Source organism: Rana temporaria, chromosome 5, assembly GCF_905171775.1.
Source record: "Rana temporaria chromosome 5, aRanTem1.1, whole genome shotgun sequence".
Taxonomy (NCBI): Eukaryota; Metazoa; Chordata; class Amphibia; order Anura; family Ranidae; genus Rana; species Rana temporaria.
In genome coordinates, this window is record NC_053493.1 from 386851094 (window position 1) to 386871448 (window position 20355).

General features: G+C 48.5%; 1 protein-coding gene across 2 annotated transcripts in view; it reads left to right on the forward strand.

Moving 5' to 3' along the window:
• The window catches only part of TAF2 (TATA-box binding protein associated factor 2), a 181065-nt gene that overhangs the window by 93501 nt on the left and 67209 nt on the right, over positions 1 to 20355 (forward strand). For both annotated transcript variants that reach the window (XM_040354891.1, XM_040354892.1), the window contains 2 exons: positions 9768 to 9961; positions 13401 to 13540. In XM_040354891.1, coding sequence (XP_040210825.1) covers positions 9768 to 9961; positions 13401 to 13540 — 334 coding nt within the window. The remainder of the gene's footprint in view (positions 1 to 9767; positions 9962 to 13400; positions 13541 to 20355) is intronic.

A 20355-nucleotide genomic window follows, 5' to 3' on the forward strand; every position in this document is an offset into this window, starting at 1 on the left:
TCCTGGACCTAAAGGCCCTCAACTCCTTTGTCAAAGTGCAAAGATTCAGGATGGAGGCGGTCCGATCGATCATAGCGGCCCTCCACCAGGGGGACTTCATGGCGTCCTTGGACATCATGGATAGAGGTCGACCGATATGGGTTTTTCTCTGGCCGATACCGATGCCGATATTTAGAATTTGGGGCGGCCGATGGCCGATATATGATGCCGATTTTTGCGGCCGATATTTTAGGCCGATTTTTTATTTTTTGGCAGGTGGCGCTAATTGGCACTGGCAGATTGCACTGGATGGAACCAATTGGCACTGGCAGATTGCACTGGATGGAACCAATTGGCAAAAGCAGATGGCACTGATTGGCAGGTGGCACTGGGTGGCACTGGCAGGTGGCACTAATTGGCACTGGCAGGTGGCACTAATTGGCACTGGCAGGTGGCACTAATTGGCACTGGCAGGTGGCACTAATTGGCACTGGCAGGTGGCACTAATTGGCATGTGGCACTGGATGGTACTGGCAGGTGGCACTAATTGGCAATAGTTAGCACTGGCAGGTGGCACTAATTGGCAGGTGGCACTGGATGGCCTTGGCAGGTGGCACTAGTTGGCACTGGATGGCACTGGCAGATGGCACTGGCAGATGGCACTGGATGGCATTGGCAGGTGGCACTGGATGGCATTGGCAATGCCAGGTGGCACTGGATGGCACTAGATGGCATTAGCAGGTGGCACTGGATGGTATTGGCAAGTGGCACTGGATGGCGTTGCCACTGGCAGGTGGCACTGGATGGCATTGACAGGTGGCACTGGATGGCATTAACAGATGGCACTAGTTGGCATTGGCAGGTGGCACTAGTTGGCATGGCATTGGCAGGTGGCACTGGATGGCATTGGCAGGTGGCACTGGCAGGTTTCACAGCACATAATGTAGCTGAATGTGTGAAACTCTCTCTTCATACAGTTTCACAACTGCTGCAGAGAGAAAGAGGAGCTCAGATTCATTGCGATGTTGAAGGTGGGCGGGACCCGGGTTGGGCGGGGCTCAGCTGTCCACCAGCCAATGGGATGAGATCATTGGCTGGATAGCTGCTGAGTCCCGCCCACCCCGGGTCCCGCCCACCTTCAACATCGCAACGAATCTGAGCTCCTCTTTCTCTCTGCAGCAGTTGTGAAACTGTATGAAGAGAGAGTTTCACACATTCAGCTACATTATGTGCTGTGAAACTGTGAGAGCAGAGAGAGAGAGGAGCTCAGATTCATCGTGATGTTGGAGGTGGGCGGGACCCGGGGTGGGCGGGACCCAGCAGCTATCCAGCCAATGATCTCATCCCATTGGCTGGTGTTGGACAGCTGAGTCCCGCCCACCCCGGGTCCCGCCCACCCCGACATCAGTCAGACAGCTCCATTCTCCTTCACACACAGGGCACTGCTCTGCAGACAGTGTGGAGAAGGGAGGGGGAACCCCATGTTCCTCCTTCCTTCTCCACACTCTGCTGATGCAGATCTGCTAAATATCGGCCACATATGGATAATAATCGGCCGATGCCGATTTCTCCAAAATGACTGAATATCGGCCCGATATATCGGCCGGCCGATATATCGGTCGACCTCTAATCATGGACGCATACCTGCATGTTCCCATTTGCTCGAGACACCAGAGGTATCTGCGCTTTGCGATCGGAGAGGACCACTTTCAGTTTGTGGCCCTCCCGTTCGGTCTGGCTTCGGCACCACGGGTTTTCACCAAGGTGCTTGCCCCGATCCTGGCCTTGCTGAGGCAGCGAGGGATCGCTATCGTGGGATACCTGGACGACCTTCTCCTGAGAGCTTCTTCAGGCTCAGAGTTAGAGGAGGACGTGTCCATCACGTGTCGGACTCTCCAAGAGTTCGGCTGGATTCTGAATCTCAGAAAGTCAATGTTGGTTCCGTCCCAGAGACTAGAACACCTGGGTCTGGTTTTGAATTCGGGGGAGGCAAGACTGTTCCTCCCATCGGAAAAACTGGAGACCCTGCAATCTGCAGTGAGACAGTTGTCGACCCAGAAGTGGTCATCTCTTCGCTTCTGCATGAGGGTTCTGGATCTGATGGTAGCCTCCTTCGAGGCGGTTCCGTATGCCCAATTCCACACCAGGGTACTTCAGAAAGTGATTCTGTCACGTTGGAACAGGGTCCCATCTTCTCTGGATCGCCAGATTCGGTTGAGCCATCTGGCCAAGTCTTCCCTGGGGTGGTGGCTGACGTCTCCGGTGCTTCGGTCCGGGAAGTCTTTTCTTCCGTGCCGCTGGACAGTGGTCACGACGGATGCCAGCCTCTTCGGCTGGGGGGGTGTCTGGGGCACTGGACTCGGGAGGAGTCCCGCCTGCCGATCAATATTCAGGAGCTACGAGCAATCAAGATGTGCCTTGTCAGGTGGTCCCTGGAGCTGCAGGGCCGTCCTGTCAGGATCCAGTCCGACAACGCCGTGGCGTACGTCAATCATCAGGGCGGCACAAGGAGCTCAGGTGCAGCGACGGCGGTCGCTCACATACTTTGGTGGGCCGAAAGGTCCGTTCCGGCTCTGTCGGCCGTTTTCATTCCGGGGGTTCAGAATTGGCAAGCCGACTTCCTAAGTCGCACGACTCTGGATCAAGGGGAGTGGTCTCTCCACCCGGAGGTGTTTCAGAACCTGTGCCAAAAATGGGGCACTCCAGACGTGGACCTTCTGGCGTCCCATCTCAATCGGAAGGTGCCACGGTTCGTGGCCGGGTCAAAAGACCCGTGGGCGGACGCGTCAGACGCGTTGCTGGCTCCCTGGGGTCACTATCACCTGATTTACGCCTTCCCTCCGCTAAGGCTCCTCCCTCGCCTGCTGCGCAGGGTGGAAGCGGAAGGGATTCCAACGATCCTGATCACCCCAGACTGGCCACGTCGCTCTTGGTACGCGGACCTGGTACGTCTGGTGGCAGACGCCCCCTGGCGTTTGCCCCTGAGGGAAGATCTCCTGTCTCGGGGTCCGATCTTCCATCCTGCTTTACGGTCACTGGCTTTAACGGCGTGGCTGTTGAGAGCCAGGTACTGAAGGACCGGGGCCTGTCGGGCCCGGTAATCTCTACCATGCTGCGTGCACGGAAGTCCACTTCAAGGACAATTTACCATCGTACATGGAAAGCCTACATCTCTATGTGTGAGGAGATGAAGTGGCACCCCCATACATACGTGGTGTCCCGGATTCCTCCAGCGGGGTGTGGACCAGGCTCTTGCCTTGAGCACGATCAAGAGCCAGATTTCTGCTCTGGCTGTTTATTTTCAGCGTCCCTTGGCGGCGCACTCCCTAATTCGCACGTTTGTGCAGGGGGTCCGTCATGTGGCCCCTCCGGTGCGCCCCCCACTGCCTTCATGGGACTTGAATTTGGTCCTCTCTGCGCTTCAGCGTGCCCCCTTTGAGGACATTCGGGAGATCCCTTTGCTGACTCTGTCACAGAAGGTGGTCTTTCTGGTTGCTATTACCTCTATCAGACGAGTGTCTGAACTGGCGGCCTTGTCTTGCAAGGCCCCCTACTTGGTCATCCATCAGGATAAGGCGGTGCTGCGCCCGCAGCCCTCTTTTCTTCCGAAGGTCGTTTCGGCCTTTCACATTAATGAGGACATTTGTTCTTCCATCCTTATGTCCTCAGCCGAAGAACCCGAAGGAAGCCATCTTCCATTCTGTGGATGTGGTTCGGGCTCTTCGAGTTTACTTGTCGGCCACAGCTCCGTTCCGGAAGTCGGACTCGCTGTTCGTGTTTGTGTCCGGTCCCAGTAAGGGCCTGGCAGTCTCGTCGGCCACCATTTCCAGGTGGATCCGACAGGTTGTGCTTCAGGCCTATGCCCTGAAGGGGCAGGCGCCTCCCTTTCGGGTTACAGCGCATTCGAACAGGGCGATCGGAGCCTCCTGGGCTTTCCGACATCAAGCCTCTGTGTTACAGGTGTGTAAGGCTGCGACCTGGTCGTCGGTCCACCCTTTTTCAAAGTTTTATAAGGTGGATGTGAGTGCATCTTCTGATGCCTCCTTCGGCCGCAGGGTGTTACAGGCGGCAGTTTAAGGTTGGAGTTCCTCCGTTGAGTAACTCCGGTTTTATTTGGGGTGTAACCTGTTTTTGCTGTGTTGTTTTTCCCACCCCTCGAATTTTTTTGACACTGCTTGGGGACGTCCCTAAGGTCAATGAAGGCTGTGTCCGTCTATTTATTTATTTTTTGTACTCACCGTAAAATCCATTTCTCTGAGTTCATAGACGGACACAGCACCCACCCCTCCTTTGTTTGTACTGCTTGTTACGAACTGAGGCTGCAAGAGCAGGGTGTGGGTTATGCCTGGGGGAGCCACGCCCCCTGGGAGGAGCGGCATGAAGGAAAGTTTTTACACCTTAAGTGCTGTAGAATTCTGCCTAAGGCGGCATTCACACCTCCGCGACAAGCATTGCCGCGTACGCGACGTATTTTGCCGCGAATAGTGTATCTTTTTTATTTTTTTTTATTTTTTTCAAATCCTTCCCATTGCTGTCAATGGCCAAACGCCAATGTCGCCTGAAAAAAAGGGTCCGGGACTTTTTTTCAGGCGACAGGCGTACGGCGTCTGAGATGTGAACCATCTCTATAGACAGCAATGGGAATTCTCCCCTCTAGCGGCACAAGCGTCCGGTGTCGGGCGTTTTGTCGCCTAGATATGAATGGGCTCTAAATCTCCTGGTAGGAAGAAGCATAACCCTAAGGTCAATGAAGGCTGTGTCCGTCTATGAACTCGGTGTGCATTCATTCTTGCTACATCCCGGCCTAATGGGAACTACAGTTCCCATTAGGCTTAGCCTCCATGCCTGTGAGGGATAAGAGAGCATCTTCACGCAGGGCTGTAGTCATAGGGAGGGGGGGAGCACATTCTGCTTTCCACCATGCAAAACGGCTCAGATGCTGGTGGTAAGCAAGAAGAGGAGAGACAGGAAATGGCATTTTCAAACCTGGATTATTGTATTTTGGAGGTCAAAAGGAAAAACGAGGTAAGTGATATTTAAATGCTCTAGCTTACAGCAATCAATTGATCTAATAAAAAACGAACCTTTAGTGTTCCTTTAAGGTATCAGCATACCAAGACATTTTGGACAATTTCATGCTCCCACCTTTGTGGGAACAGTTTTGGGATGACCCCTTCCTGTTCAACATGATTGCGCACCAGTGAACAAACAAGGTTCATAAAGACATGGACACACTCCTAAACCTTGTGGACAGCCTTCCCAGAAGAGTTGAAGCTGTTATAGCTGCAAAGGGTGGGCCAACAAAATATGGAACCCTACAGACTAAGACTGGGATGTCGTTAAAATCCATGTGCATGTAAAGGCAGGTGTCCCAATACTTTTGCCAATCTTGTGTGCGTATATATATATATATATATATATGTGTGTGTGTGTGTGTGTGTGTGTGTGTGTGTGTGTGTGTGTGTGTATAATATATATATATACAGTGAGGAAAATAAGTATTTGAACACCCTGCTATTTTGCAAGTTCTCCCACTTGGAAATCATGGAGGGGTCTGAAATTGTCATCGTAGGTGCATGTCCACTGTGAGAGACATAATAAAAAAAAAAAATCCAGAAATCACAATTTATGATTTTTTAACTATTTATTTGTATGATACAGCTGCAAATAAGTATTTGAACACCTGTCTATCAGCTAGAATTCTGACCCTCAAAGACCTGTTAGTCTGCCTTTAAAATGTCCACCTCCACTCCATTTATTATCCTAAATTAGATGCACCTGTTTGAGGTCATTAGCTGCATAAAGACACCTGTCCACCCCATACAATCAGAAAGAATCCAACTACTAACATGGCCAAGACCAAAGAGCTGTCCAAAGACACTAGAGACAAAATTGTACACCTCCACAAGGCTGGAAAGGGCTACGGGGAAATTGCCAAGCAGCTTGGTGAAAAAAGGTCCACTGTTGGAGCAATCATTAGAAAATGGAAGAAGCTAAACATGACTGTCAATCTCCCTCGGACTGGGGCTCCATGCAAAATCTCACCTCGTGGGGTCTCAATGATCCTAAGAAAGGTGAGAAATCAGCCCAGGACTACACGGGAGGAGCTGGTCAATGACCTGAAAAGAGCTGGGACCACCGTTTCCAAGGTTACTGTTGGTAATACACTAAGACGTCATGGTTTGAAATCATGTATGGCACGGAAGGTTCCCCTGCTTAAACCAGCACATGTCAAGGCCCGTCTTAAGTTTGCCAATTACCATTTGGATGATCCAGAGGAGCCATGGGAGAAAGTCATGTGGTCAGATGAGACCAAAATAGAACTTTTTGGTCATAATTCCACTAACCGTGTTTGGAGGAAGAAGAATGATGAGTACCATCCCAAGAACACCATCCCTACTGTGAAGCATGGGGGTGGTAGCATCATGCTTTGGGGGTGTTTTTCTGCACATGGGACAGGGCGACTGCACTGTATTAAAGGGGTTGTAAAGGTTTGTTTTTTATTTTCTAAATAGCTTCATTAAAGCTAGTGCATTGTTGGTTCACTTACCTTTTCCTTAAATTTCCCTTCTAAATTTTTTTTTTCTTTGTTTTCTTTGTCTGAATTTCTCACTTCCTGTTCCTCCTCAGTAAGGTGTTCAGTAAGCTGTTCTAAATGACTTTCCACCGCTCGGATGATGGTGGAAAGCTTACTGAAGACAAACAGGAAGTGAGAAATTCAAACAAAGAAAAAAAACATTTAGAAGGTAAATGGAAGGAAAAGGTAGGTGAACCAACAATGCACTAGCTTAAAGGAACCTATTTAGAAAATAAAAGACAAACCTTTACAACCCCTTTAAGGAGAGGATGACCAGGGCCATGTATTGCGAGATTTTGGGCAACAACCTCCTTCCCTCAGTTAGAGCTTTGAAGATGGGTCGAGGCTGGGTCTTCCAACATGACAATGACCCGAAGCACACAGCCAGGATAACCAAGGAGTGGCTCTGTAAGAAGCATATCAAGGTTCTGGCGTGGCCTAGCCAGTCTCCAGACCTAAACCCAATAGAGAATCTTTGGAGGGAGCTCAAACTCCGTGTTTCTCAGCGACAGCCCAGAAACCTGACTGATTTAGAGAAGATCTGTGTGGAGGAGTGGGCCAAAATCCCTCCTCCAGTGTGTGCAAACCTAGTGAAAAACTACAAGAAACGTTTGACCGCTGTAATTGCAAAGAAAGCCTACTGTACCAAATATTAACATTGATTTTCTCAGGTGTTCAAATACTTATTTGCAGCTGTATCATACAAATAAATAGTTACAAAAAATCATACATTGTGATTTCTGGATTTTTTTTTTTTTGATTATGTCTCTCACAGTGGACATGCACCTACGATAACAATTTCAGACCCCTCCATGATTTCCAAGTGGGAGAACTTGCAAAATAGCAGGGTGTTCAAATACTTATTTTCATCACTGTGTGTGTGTGTGTGTGTGTGTGTGTGTGTGTGTGTGTGTGTGTGTGTGTGTGTGTGTGTGTGTGTATATATATATATATATATATATATATATATATATATATAATATTATTATTATTTTGTATTTTTTCTGTTGTGATGAAATCTTTTCCAATATCTTTTTTCACCTGTCTGCTGTGTACATATACCTCCCTATACTCTCTCCTAAGGTTTAGCATGAATAATTACCCAACGTTATTTACCATCTTGCACACAGTTAGGGCCACTGTTGGATATAATGGGGCCACCTACAGCCTATCTGACTTGTATGCATTCAGAGACCCAGACAAACCCACATTATATATTGGGATACAGTGGCTGTGTCCCAATAGAAACGAATGGGAAAGTGGCACGGGGCTGCATGCAACACTTTGTGCATTTCTGTGCTGGTAAAAGACGGCCCTGCACAGAGATGCATATCTGCAGTGCCATGTGTGAATGGGCCCTAAATGAAGTCTAAGGATGCATTTCACTGTCCTTTCATTATTATTATCCTCATGATAACCACACAATACGGGTGCTGTGGTTCAATGCACCTGCACTGTGTGACTTTTTAAGATGATAATGATGATGATCATTTAGCCGTATCAATCATGGGCAACAGGGACATGGCATAGGTGTGAAGGGGTTGTTTTTCTACTCCCTGTACCTTTATGGAGACATGATGACTGCAGATTTGCTGGTCCCCTCTCTCTATGTTGATGTCCCCTGTCGATGGTCACTGGTGACACTGACAGAGCAAAAGAGCATCTGGTTGTGCTATGATCATAATGATGATCATAGGCACACAGTGGGGAGGAGCCTGGGGACTGTACTTTCCTTCCACAGCAGTCAAATTGCTTGAAGCTGTGCACTGCCATCCGCCACCGAAATAAGCATGCTGCTCCTTTCCAGCCGCCCTCTTCACATCATCTTCCCTTAGGCCGCAGCTCTTACTGAGGGAGTGGTGTACAAGAGAATCACTCCACCCGGTAAGGCATAAGCAGCGGGCACCGCAGCCGGAACTATGACAGTCAGCGCAATTTGTGACAAGGTTCTGTCTGCCTGTGCCCAAAAAAGCAAAAAGAGTCCCTTCTCTGCGGTCATCTCCTGGGCCCCTCTGTTGACCTGGTGGGGCACAGGAAAAATGTATTGTTCCCTGGTAAGCAGGGAGTGAGGGTGTGGTTTAGCAAAATCCTATGCATTTATTCATGCAGAGATTACAACAGTGTCCGTTTTACTGCCCTATCAGCGGCCCTGCACACAGCACTGACGTTTGAACATCTGCATTTTTTTATACAAAATTTCAGGCGTTTCTGTTGGATGTATTTTGCGAGAATTTGCATATATTTACATGTGTGTAATCGTATTCTAGCTCCCAGAATGTTTTATTCATGCCCATACTCGCATGTGCGTGTATTTGCATTTAGCAGCATAAAATACTGACCGGGAATGCAGATTTTTTTTGTTTTTTATATATACATTTTTTTACTCATGAATGCGCAGAGCTTGTTTACGGGTTTGTGTGAACAGACACATTGTAAACAATGGCCTGTACTTTGGATGAAAAACGCTGTATTGAGCTTTTTGAAGCTGCAGTGTGCAAGACGCCTTAAAGCGGAGTTCCACCTAAAAATGGAACTTCCGCTTAATCCACTCCTTGCCCCCCCTACATGCCACATTTGGCATGTAATTTTTTTGGGGGGGGAGTGGGGGCTTCAGGAGCAGTGGGACTTCCTGTCCCACTTCCTTCTTCCGCCGAGGGGCTGGTAAGGCGAATAGCATGCGCAGTGCCGCTCGCGCATGCGCAGTGGGTGCCCGGCCGTGAAGCCGAAAGCTGTCACTGCCGGGTGCCCACACTAGGAATGAAGACGCCGGCTGGCGAGGGGGGGGCCAGGAGCGGAGCCCCGGCCGGCGTGTCGCTGGAACCGTGGAGCAGGTAAGTGTCTTTTTATTAAAAGCCAGCAGCTACACTTTTTGTAGCTGCTGACTTTTAATAAACTTAAAAACAGGCTGGAACACCCCTTTAAATAAACCTTTCTTTGGTTCTGACAACTTTCTTACAGCCTGACAAATATGTAGGTGATGTCCTACACATTGATCCAGGGAAAATCTGACCAGGAAATATTTTTTTTCCCCTGCTGTAGCTAATTGGGTCATATTTTGCTGGAGTTTTTCGCCTTGCTCTGGTTCAATTGTGGGTATAGGATTGTGTAAATGGCATTTTTTTGTTTTATTATATTTATTATTATTTGAACTAGATGGACTTTTTTTCAGCCTGAATATGTACAGTAATTGCGTATCCCCTCTTTTTCTCAGTTTTCAGATAATTACTACCGGGCAGAACTCATCGATGCTCTATCTAATGGAGTGACCCCAGCTGTCAGTGTTAATAATGAATCCCGGACCCTGGACAATCTGAATGCGGATGTCCGCCTCATCCTGGAAGAAATTACCCGTTTTCTGAATATGGAAAAGCTTCTTCCAAGTTACAGACACACAATAACAGTCAGGTAAGCTTTTAGATTGGGATTGGATGACAAGATCTCTTGTATGATTTAACCTTTCGTAATTAGAAAAGTACAGAAGTATAGGGGGTGTACCATCGTTCTAGAATAAATTGAGGGGTTTCAGGGAATCCCCAAAAACCCTGAAGCACCGACAGAAAAAAGTGGGCGGGGAGGACTATACCGGTACTACATATGTTGGTTGTACTCAACCAGAATAATTCACATTGGGTAAATTTAGAAAAATGTATTCACATAAAAAAAACATTTTATTTTGTCTTTGATGTTTTTTATGTGAATACATTTTTCTAAATTTACCCAATGTGAATTATTCTGGTTGAGTACAACCAACATATGTAGTACCGGTATAGTCCTCCCCGCCCACTTTTTTCTGTCGGTGCTTCAGGGTTTTTGGGGATTCCCTGAAACCCCTCAATTTAAGATCTCTTGTATAGTGGATTGGTATATATGGCAGGGCAGTTTTCAAAATGAATGTAAAACATGACATTGTGTTTTGACGAGGCAGAATGCTTTTATTGGCATATGCTTTGTCTACCATAAAACGTTTTTTTTTTTTTTTTTTTTTTTAATGCCTGTGGTATGAATGAGCCTTAAAGTGGATGTGCCACTAAAAAAATATATTAAAAGCCAGCAGCTACAAATACTGCAGCTGCTGACTTTTAATATAAGGACACTTACCTGTCCTGGAGTCCAGCGCCGTCCGCAGCAGATGACGAGCTATCGCTCGTCACCCTGCTGCTCCCCCCTCCATCCACGGTGAGGGAACCAGGAAGTGAAGCGCTCCGGCTTCACTGCCCGGTTCCCTATGGCGCATGCGCGAGTCGCGCTGCGCCCACTGATTGGCTCCCGCTGTGTGCTGGGAGCCGAGTGTTCCAAGCATACAACGGGGGACAGACGGGATGCCAGGAAAAAAACAGTCCTTTGCCCGTATCGTGTGGCCGGAAGTGGGTGCAAATACCTGTCTGTAGACAGGTATCTGCACCCCCCTCCCCCCTGAAAGGTGTCAAATGTGACACCGGAGGGGGGGAGGGTGCCGATCAGCGCGACTTCACTTTAGGGTGGAGATCCGCTTTAAAGAGGAAGTAAATAAGCATACTAGCTCATTATGAATTACCTGAGATCGAAGCCCCCTCGGCAGCCCTCGTTCGCCTCCTCTGACACCGCCATGATACCCGGAGTGACTTCTGGGTATCGCTGCTCAGGCGCTGTGACTGGCCGGAGCAGCGATGACGTCACTTCCACGCATGCCACTAACGGCATGATGCCTTAATCTAGGCTTACCTGTAGGTTAAAGGGTTTGTAAAGCCACTTTAAGTGCTTTCTGTTCAAGTTGAACTCTAAGCACACAAAGAAGAAGAAGTTTAGCCAAAAGTGTTTTGAATATATTCCTTCTGGGGGTCATTCTGTACTGCTGTGACCCCTTTTCAGCCAACAGCGGGCTAAAGCCTACTGTTGGCTGATGTGACTCATTCCAGCCCCAGTACCATGTGATCGCTGTGGCCAATCACAGCGATTACATGACAGTTGTACAAAATGTACTATTGTGTTTATCTCTGATCACAGTGATTACATGGTACAGACAGGGCCAATCACAGTGTATCAGTATCATGTGATAGCTGTGACGAATCACATCTTTCACAATAGTAAACAATGAATGAATGCTATTCATAAAAATTGGTGCTTGTACCAGGGATCATCAAAAAATAAAAATAAAAAAACGAATCCTGATCACTTCCACTAAGTAGTACAATGTCACTGTGGTAACACTGTACACAGGGGTGATTAAATACCGCTAAAATAAAGCTCTGTCTGTCTCAAAACAATGATAAAAATCTAATTTGGTACAATGTTGTAAGTGACCGTACTTTACGTTGAAGTTTAGTCTGGGCAGGAAGGGCGTGAAAGTGTCCAGTATTAAAGCGGTGCACTGCTTGCTTTGAAAATAAATAAGGTGTAATGATCAATACAGAGCTGCATTCATTTGTATATTTTATATCAGCCTGGAGCTCATAATGCCTATACTGTAAGTAACTCATCAAGCTGAAGATGAATCGAGCCGCTGCCTGGTTTCTGTTTTAAGCATGTGCGTCTTTCTGTGAGCGAAAAGTAGAAGTTGTGATCCTGGAGAATGATAAATAAAAGGAAGAAAAGTAAATGAGTGGCATTTTGAATACTTTAATAATTGGTATGAGCTCGGGGGGGTGTTCGCACACTCCACGTGCAGAGCCTGCCAGGAAGTCGGCACGGTGCTGCGCTAATCACGGGCAGTGAGATATTTCCTGTTCTCTGCAGCCGAGCATCAGGACAATGTCTCCCTGCCTGTGATTAGCGGAGGCGGGCTCTGCACATGTGTGCGAACACACCGGAGCTCATCCCTATTTAACCACTTCTTTACGGGACTCTTAAACCCCCTTCGTGCCCAGACCAATTTTCAGCTTTCAGCGCAGACGCATTTTGAATGACAATTGCGCGGTCATACAACACTGTACCCAAATTATATTTTTATCATTTTTTCCCCACAAATAGAGCTTTCTTTTGGTGGTATTTGATCACCTCTGCAATTTTTATTTTTTGCGCTATAACCAAAAAAAGACAGAAAATTTGGAAAACACAATATTGTTTACTTTTTGTTATAATAATATCCCATTTAAAAAAAAAAAAAAATTCCCTCGGTTTAGGCCGATGTGTATTCTTCTACATATTTTTGTTTAAAAAAATCGCAATAAGCGTATATTGATTGGTTTGCGCAAAAGTAATAGCGCCTACACAATAGGGAATAGATTTATTATTTTTTTTTTTTTACTAGTAATGGCGGCGATTTGCAATTTTTTTTTTTTGTCAGGCCTGCGATATTGCGGCGGACGTATCGAACACTTTTGACACAATTTTGGGACCATTCACATTTATACAGCGATCCGTGCTATAAAAATGCACTAATTACTGTATAAAAGTGACTGGCAGTAAAGGGGTTAACACTAGGGGGTGAGGAAGGGGTTAAATGTATTCCCTGGGTGTGTTCTTACTGTGTGGGGGGAGGGGACTGACTGGGGGAGGTGACCGATGCTGTGTCCCTATGTAAAGGGACACAGATTGGTCTCCTCTCTCCCTGACAGCACGTGGAGCTCTGTGTTTACACACTTAGCTCCACGTCCTGCTGTGTAACCGACGATCGCGGGTGTCTGGCGGGCATCACGGCCGCCGGGCACGTTGTTTTCCGGCTGCGCGCCCGGGGAACCACAACAGGACATGCAGGGACGTCCACCCGGCACTTGAGAGCCGCGCTGTGGACGTCTTTTGTCCATAGCGCGGATCCCAAGTGGTTAATAATCCTAGCAGGTAAATAATAAATAAATAAATAATCCATTACATAGTATTTCTTTTTTGTTTCTGAGCCTGTTTTTTGTTTACTGTCTTGTTTCTTTAGCTGCTTGAGAGCCATTCGTGTTCTTCAAAAGAATGGACATGTTCCCAGCGACCCAACACTTTTTAAATCGTATGCAGAGTATGGACACTTTGTGGACCTTCGGGTTGCCGCTTTGGAAGCCATTGTTGACTATACAAAGGGTAAGAGAGTACTGTGACCAAATTCAGAAAATCTTGTAAACCTCATTTTGGAATTGTGTTGCAAACAACCATACAGCTGAGTTTTGTGAATTCTTTCACTGCACCTTGTAATCTATTTCTAGCTTCTGTATGTATATGTGTATATACACTTTATTATCAAAAGTTTTGGGAAGCCTGCCTTTATACGCACATGAACTTTATCGGCATCTCGGTCTTAGTCCGTAGGGATCAATATTGAGCGGGATCACCCTTTGCAGCTATAACAACAGCTTCAACTCTTCTGGGAAGGCCGTCCACGAGGTTTAGTAGTGTGTCAATGGGAATGTTTAATTCAATCTTATTTTATTCATAAGAAGAAAAGGAAGAAACACATAGACAGATAGCGTCTCAAACATTAAATACAGTGAAAACACTTACATCAGCAGTAAGCAACGTGTTTGACATAACAAACTTATGTCTAAGATACTTGAGAAATGGGAACGAGAGCATGTGTACGCGGGCCACTACAAGGCCGTTCAATTAAACAATCCCCAAATATATAATATGAATATTATTTGCATCTACCAACCTCGTAACTGTGAGGGGGTCAGTGTTGCGCCGTATATGGCATATTAGGGGAGATAGTGCCTGAGTCTGCAGGCAAAATAAGACATGGGGTCACATAACGAATCAGGAATACTAAGTGGGTCGGGGCCATGATACGTTTAGCTCTATAGATTCCTAAGGAAGCATTTTGAGATCAAGAGAAGGAGAAGAAGCATGGGCAGACAAAGAGGGGGGCAGAGAGACAGGGGAAAAGGGTCAAGGGACAAGAGTCGCTCCATCATGGCGTCAGGGTCACATCATCCAGGCCACCCTCAGCCCAAGAGATAAACTCAGAAGAGTATCGGAACATGGACCATGAAGTCCAGGTGAGAGAAAACTGCTCGCTTTTACCACCCTCTTCCGCTAATAGACGCTCAAGGTCCCTTATGCGGTCCACTTCAACAGCCCAGTCCCCCAGGGAAGGCACGGTTGTCGATCTCCAATGGCGGGGGATCACCACTCTGGCCGCCGCCAGGAAGTGTCGTAGCACATCGTTTTTGATGGATTTGAACGTGCCAGGGAGTATAGATAGGAGAGCCATCTCAGGGGAAGGGTGAATAGAGGTCGCCATCAGTTTGCAGTACAATTTGAAAATCCGCTGCCAGAATCCCTGTACAGGAGGGCATTCCCACCAGATGTGGAGCATGGTTCCCCGAGATCCAAGACACCGCCAGCAGGTGTCCGGCACTGCCGAATTGAAATGGTGGATAGTTGTTGGGCATCTGTACCATCTCGTTAGTAACTTGAACCCCTTCTCTTGGGTCTTAGTGGCCAAGGATAGCTTGTGCGTCAGGATAAAACATTTCTTCCAGTCTATAAGGGAGATAGAGTGACGAAAGTCCGTCTCCCAGGCCACTGTATATGACGGGGGGTCAGGGGAGAAGATACTGAGCAACATGGAGTAGAGTTGAGATATCACATGTGTTGGAGGTTCCGCCTGCAGAAGCAGCGCTTCAAACCCCGTCGGTTCAGCAAGGATGTCCGGAATGGATGGGAAGGTTCGAATGTAAGAAGTAATCTGTTGCCTCTGAAGCCACCGCATGGGGTGTCGGGAGGTCGGATCGGTCGGGGTATCAGCCCTCAGGGTGGGGTCTGCTCGAAGGACCTGGGCAAGCCTCCCATGATCCTCCTTTCGCCATGGTCCGAATCTCGTTACGGACATGGCCGGCGGGAAGGCCGGGGTCCCAAAGAAGGGAGTCATAGGCCCCATGTGGTTCGACAAGCCCCTCCTGGGTCGCAGGCGATCCCAGATCTGGAGCGTTTGAAGGGTAAGGTCGCCTAAAGGGCCCAAACCCCCCCGAACTGTAGGTGAGGTCCATGGGAGAGCGGAGAGTTCAACTGGGTTCATGTGGCTTTCCAACTGAACCCAGAGTTTGGTTGAAGAGTGATGGAACCAGTCTAATATACGAGTGAGCACCGCAGCCTTATGATACAAGGAGGCGTCTGGGGCTCCAGCTCCCCCCCTAACCTTTGGGAGAGACAATGTTTCATATCGTATTCTGGGACGGGCAGCATTCCAAATGAATTTGGAGAACATCCGTCGCAGCTTCTTAAAGTACAAATTGGGTATATGAATAGGGATGGTTTGAAACAAATAAAGGAACCTAGGGAGGACATCCATTTTCAGGGCATTTACTCTACCTAGCCATGAGATCCGTTTGGACGCATACGTAGTTAGATCTGCTTGGGTCCTAAGAAGTAGGGGGGTAAAGTTCAGGGAAAAGAGTTGGGATGGATCCGCCGGGATTTGAATTCCGAGGTACCTGATGGAGGTGGAGCCAGTCTTGAAGGAAAAAGTAGCGGATAGTCTCCGTAGGTCTGACTTGGATAAAGATACGTTAAGGATTTCAGATTTGGTGTAGTTCACCTTGAAATTGCTAACCTCTCCAAATTTCTGAAACTCCTGTAACACTGAAGGCAAGGATGTATGTGGGTGTGTCACGAACAAGAGCAGATCATCTGCAAAAAGGGCGAGTTTAGTATGGGTGGGCCCGATCGTTATGCCCTGGACCGAGGGATTGTTACGTAGAGCAATGGCTAGATGTTCCATTGTAAGAACATAGAGGAGGGGGGACAGTGGGCAACCCTGTCGAGTCCCGTTAGATATAGAGAAGGTCGGAGATAGTGAGCCATTCAATCTAACCCTAGCAGATGGAGAGGAGTAAAGGGACATTATCCTCGCGATCATATTAGTTCCCAAGCCTATTTGTTGCAGGGATAGTCGAAGGAACTGCCAGTCCACACGGTCGAATGCCTTCTCGGCATCGACCGTTAAGAGGCACAATGGGACCTCGTGAGACCGGGCATAATCAGTTAAAAGAAGGGTCTTTAGGGTATTGTCCCTAGCCTCACGGCCACTCACAAAGCCGACCTGATCTAGGTGTATTATCCCTGGCAACAGTGGTTGCAGCCTATTTGCCAGTATTTTAGCAAAGACTTTCAGATCGACACCAATCAAAGAAATCGGCCTATAATTGGCGCAAAGGGTAGGGTCCTTGTCCGGCTTTGGAATGAGGGAGATGTGGGCCTCAAGTGTTTGTGGAGGAAACACTGAGCCCCTCTGTCAGAGAGTTGAACATCTTAGTAAGAAAGGGTGCGAGAAGGGCAGAGAATAGTTTATAGAACTTGGGAGTGAAGCCATCCGGGCCCGGGCTCTTTCCACTTGGCGTACCCGCTATGGCTGTGGCGACTTCATCTTCCGTGATAGGGGTTTCCAGATCCGCAACGGTGTCAGCATCTAATGTAGGAAGTGCGGTATCCGAGATATAGGACAGTTGGTCATCTACCCCAGAACAAGGGGGACCGGTCGATCGGGTCGCAGGAATATTATATAGGGATTGATAGAAGTCCCTGAATTCCTCAGCCATCTTAGTCGGTGCGGAGATCAACTCTCCCCGCGCCCCCCGAATGTGGGGTACAAAGGCGGAAGATCCTTTTGGATGTAGGGAGCGAGCCAGCGATCGACCACATTTATCTTGAAACTTATATTGATGGAAAGCGAGCTTATCCGCATACGTGCGTGCGGAGGTCTCGTACAGTTCTCTGAGTTGTGATCGCGCCCTAGACACATCCGACAGCGTTGACACCGTCTGGGATCGTTTATGATCAATTTCTAGGTTTCTAAGTGTTCGAATTGCTGTCTCTATGGCAGCCGAGCGTTCCCTTTTCAGACGTGCACCCATTTGGATAAAGGTTCCGCGTAGAACGGCCTTCAGCGCCTCCCATTGAAAGGGCACCGCGGTCGTATCCGAGGCATGGTCAGCAAAAAAGTTAGATATCGTATCAGAGACCCTCTTCACACACTCCGAATTCGTGAGCAACGAATCATTCAAGCGCCATGTCCACTCCCTAATTGGAGTGGAGGGGAGCGAGAATGTCATGTGGATAGGGGAGTGGTCAGACCAGACCATCGGGTCTATGTTGCATTCAGGAGACCAGTCTAGACAACTGTGGTCACTCATCAAGTAGTCTATGCGACTATAAGTGTGATGTACATGAGAGAAGTGGGTATAATCACGGGACGTGGGGTGTAATACCCTCCAAACGTCTACAAGACGCATATCATAAAATGCCCGCTTTAGTGCCCTCAGTCTAGAGAATGAGACACCCGATCGTGAAGTGGAGGAATCTAAAAGCGGCTCCAAAGGGGTGTTAAAATCACCTCCCAAGACTAGCTTACCCTCCATGAACCCTGACAGGATCCTCAGGTAGTTCAGCGCGGACGATACTTGATTAACATTGGGAAGATAGATGTTAGCTACTGTAAATTTGGTACCCCACAGCAGGAATTTCACGAAAACATACCTTCCATGAGGGTCAGAGAGCTGATCAAGCACCTCTATGGGGAGCGTCTTATGAAAGGCAATAGACACACCTTTGGCCTTCTGAGTTGGGTTAGTGCTATGGAACCACCTATTGTAATATCTGTTGGAGCAGGAAGGGGTGGAAGCGGAGTGGAAATGTGTCTCCTGGAGAAGAAGCACATTGACTTGGCGTTTGTGCATTTGATAAAGGATTTGACCCCTTTTTGAGGCAACATTGAGGCCATTAACGTTGTAGGAACAGAATTGCAGCCTGGGGTGAGAAATCATTGTGTGGGCCATGATGGAGCGACAAAGAAGAAGGGGGGAGGGGGGGAAAGAGAAGGGAAGGCTGGAGTGGAGGAATAGGAATCAAGAGAAAGAAAAGGGGAAGGAAGACAGCAGGGAAGGAAGAGTCGAGGAGAAGAGAGGTGGATAAGAGATTGAACAAAGAGAGCACCTTAGAATAGTGGCTCAAGAGAAAACTACTAGTGTCCGAGAGAATGAGACACCTCGTGAAAAATCACGTGTCAGGCACAGACTGTGCCAATCCTATTTAGGGAGAGAGAACCGGGTTAGAACAGCCGAGTTGTGATCCCGACAACTTAGCAGGCATACATAACATAAGTGTAACACACCTAATAATCATGACATTTGATGTAGAGTTTCTTAGTTACTAAAGAACATAGTGTATAGCTAATACCATTGGTATTCTCAGGCATCTTAAGCAGTAAAGAAGTATATGTAAAGTAACAACAGGATATAAACTAGCTGAGAGCATAAGAAATAAAATATATAAAAATAAAGGCACAAATATTCCATGTGGACCCCTGGGGACCCGACTGACCGATCGTACTATCTATGACAGCCCCGCCCCCCATCGCTGTCCCAACTCAGTCCAGACAACAATGCGAACGCACGTTGGCTGCTCCTGACACGGCCTATGAGTCCCAAGCCACCGGAGCACACGAGACCGGTACCAAGAGGACCCCCGGGAGCCCCAGGACAAGCCAGAGGACTGTGTCCAGGAACCCCCCAGCCAGCCCGTAGGCCCACGGCCGCGAGAAGACATAATGACAGTAGGGGAGCGGGCCCGCCACAGACTAATAGGCAGCATTACTATCTGTCCCACCAGAGCCCCAGCAAGCACAACTGTACCAGTCGGGAGCCGTGGGAGGATCCTCCATTCAAGTAAAATAGTTAAACCACTAATAGAGTTCACAGGACATCATGGGAGGGGACCCCAGGCAGGAAGTGGAAAAATAAACAGATCAATGGAAACACATTCAAGGCAAACCTGATCGAAGTCCCGTATAAGAACTGTACCCTCCTGATGGATACAAGAGAAGTCACAGAAGTGGAGAGAAAAAAAAACAAACAAAAATAGGAATATGGTAAGGAGGGAAAACCAGTGCAGGCCCCAGCTGGAAGAGCTCGGATCAGTCCTCGGGTGACGTGACGTGCCTCTCTCTAGTACCGGAAGGTGCCGATCTAGACTGTGGGTACCTTCGACGCTGAAGGGGGGGGCCCGGTAGACGCTGACGGTCATCTGGAGGGTCCAACCAGTTCGGGACGGTGACAGGGTCCTGGTCCAGGAAGAGGAAGAAGGCAGGAAGCTGGTCCGGATCTGACAGGACAAACTTGTGGTTATCGTCCCGGGTCACTTTGATGCTGAAGGGGTGGCCCCAGGTGTATGAAGCACCAACTTGGCGAATCATTTCCAGCAGTGGGCGGACCACTCGTCGCATGTACAATGTGTTACGGGAGAGATCCGGGTATAGGTGAATGGAGGATCCGTGAAAGTCCAACGGGCCTAGGCGCCAGGCCTTGCGCAAGATCTCTTCCTTCAGGGTGTAGTAGTGCACCCGGCAGAGGACGTCACGAGGGCGGTCCCTGCGGTCGCCCCCCACCCTATGCACTCTGTCCAGTTCGATACGGGATGTAACCTCCCTGCCCAGGACCTGATTGAGGATAGCGGTGATAGTGGGTTTGAGGTCAGTACCTGAGGTTGCCTCCGGGACACCCTGCAGCCGGATGTTGTTCCTGCGGCTCCGGTTCTCACTGTCTTCGATACGAAGCTGGTGCTGTCTTAGACGGGAAAGGTGGGCTGCAGAAGCATTTTCAAGCGCTTTTATACGGGTTGAATGGTCTTCCTGAGTGGTAGCCAGTGCAGAAACTGTGTCCTCCGATGCAGAGACCCGTTGTTTAAGGGCAGTCAGTTCAACATGGAGAGAAGCCTCCAATTTAGAGGCCCAGGAGTCAAAGTCAGCCCGGAAGGCGGAGAGCAGGGCAGTGGTTGTGGAGCCCGGAGCTCCCCCCGAGGCCGGGAGAGGCATCCCCTCCGGGGGAATGCCTACGCTGGTGGTAGGAGGCAGTGCGGGTCCGGATAGTGGAACCTGAGAGTCCATCAGGGGAGTCGGGTGTGGGCCC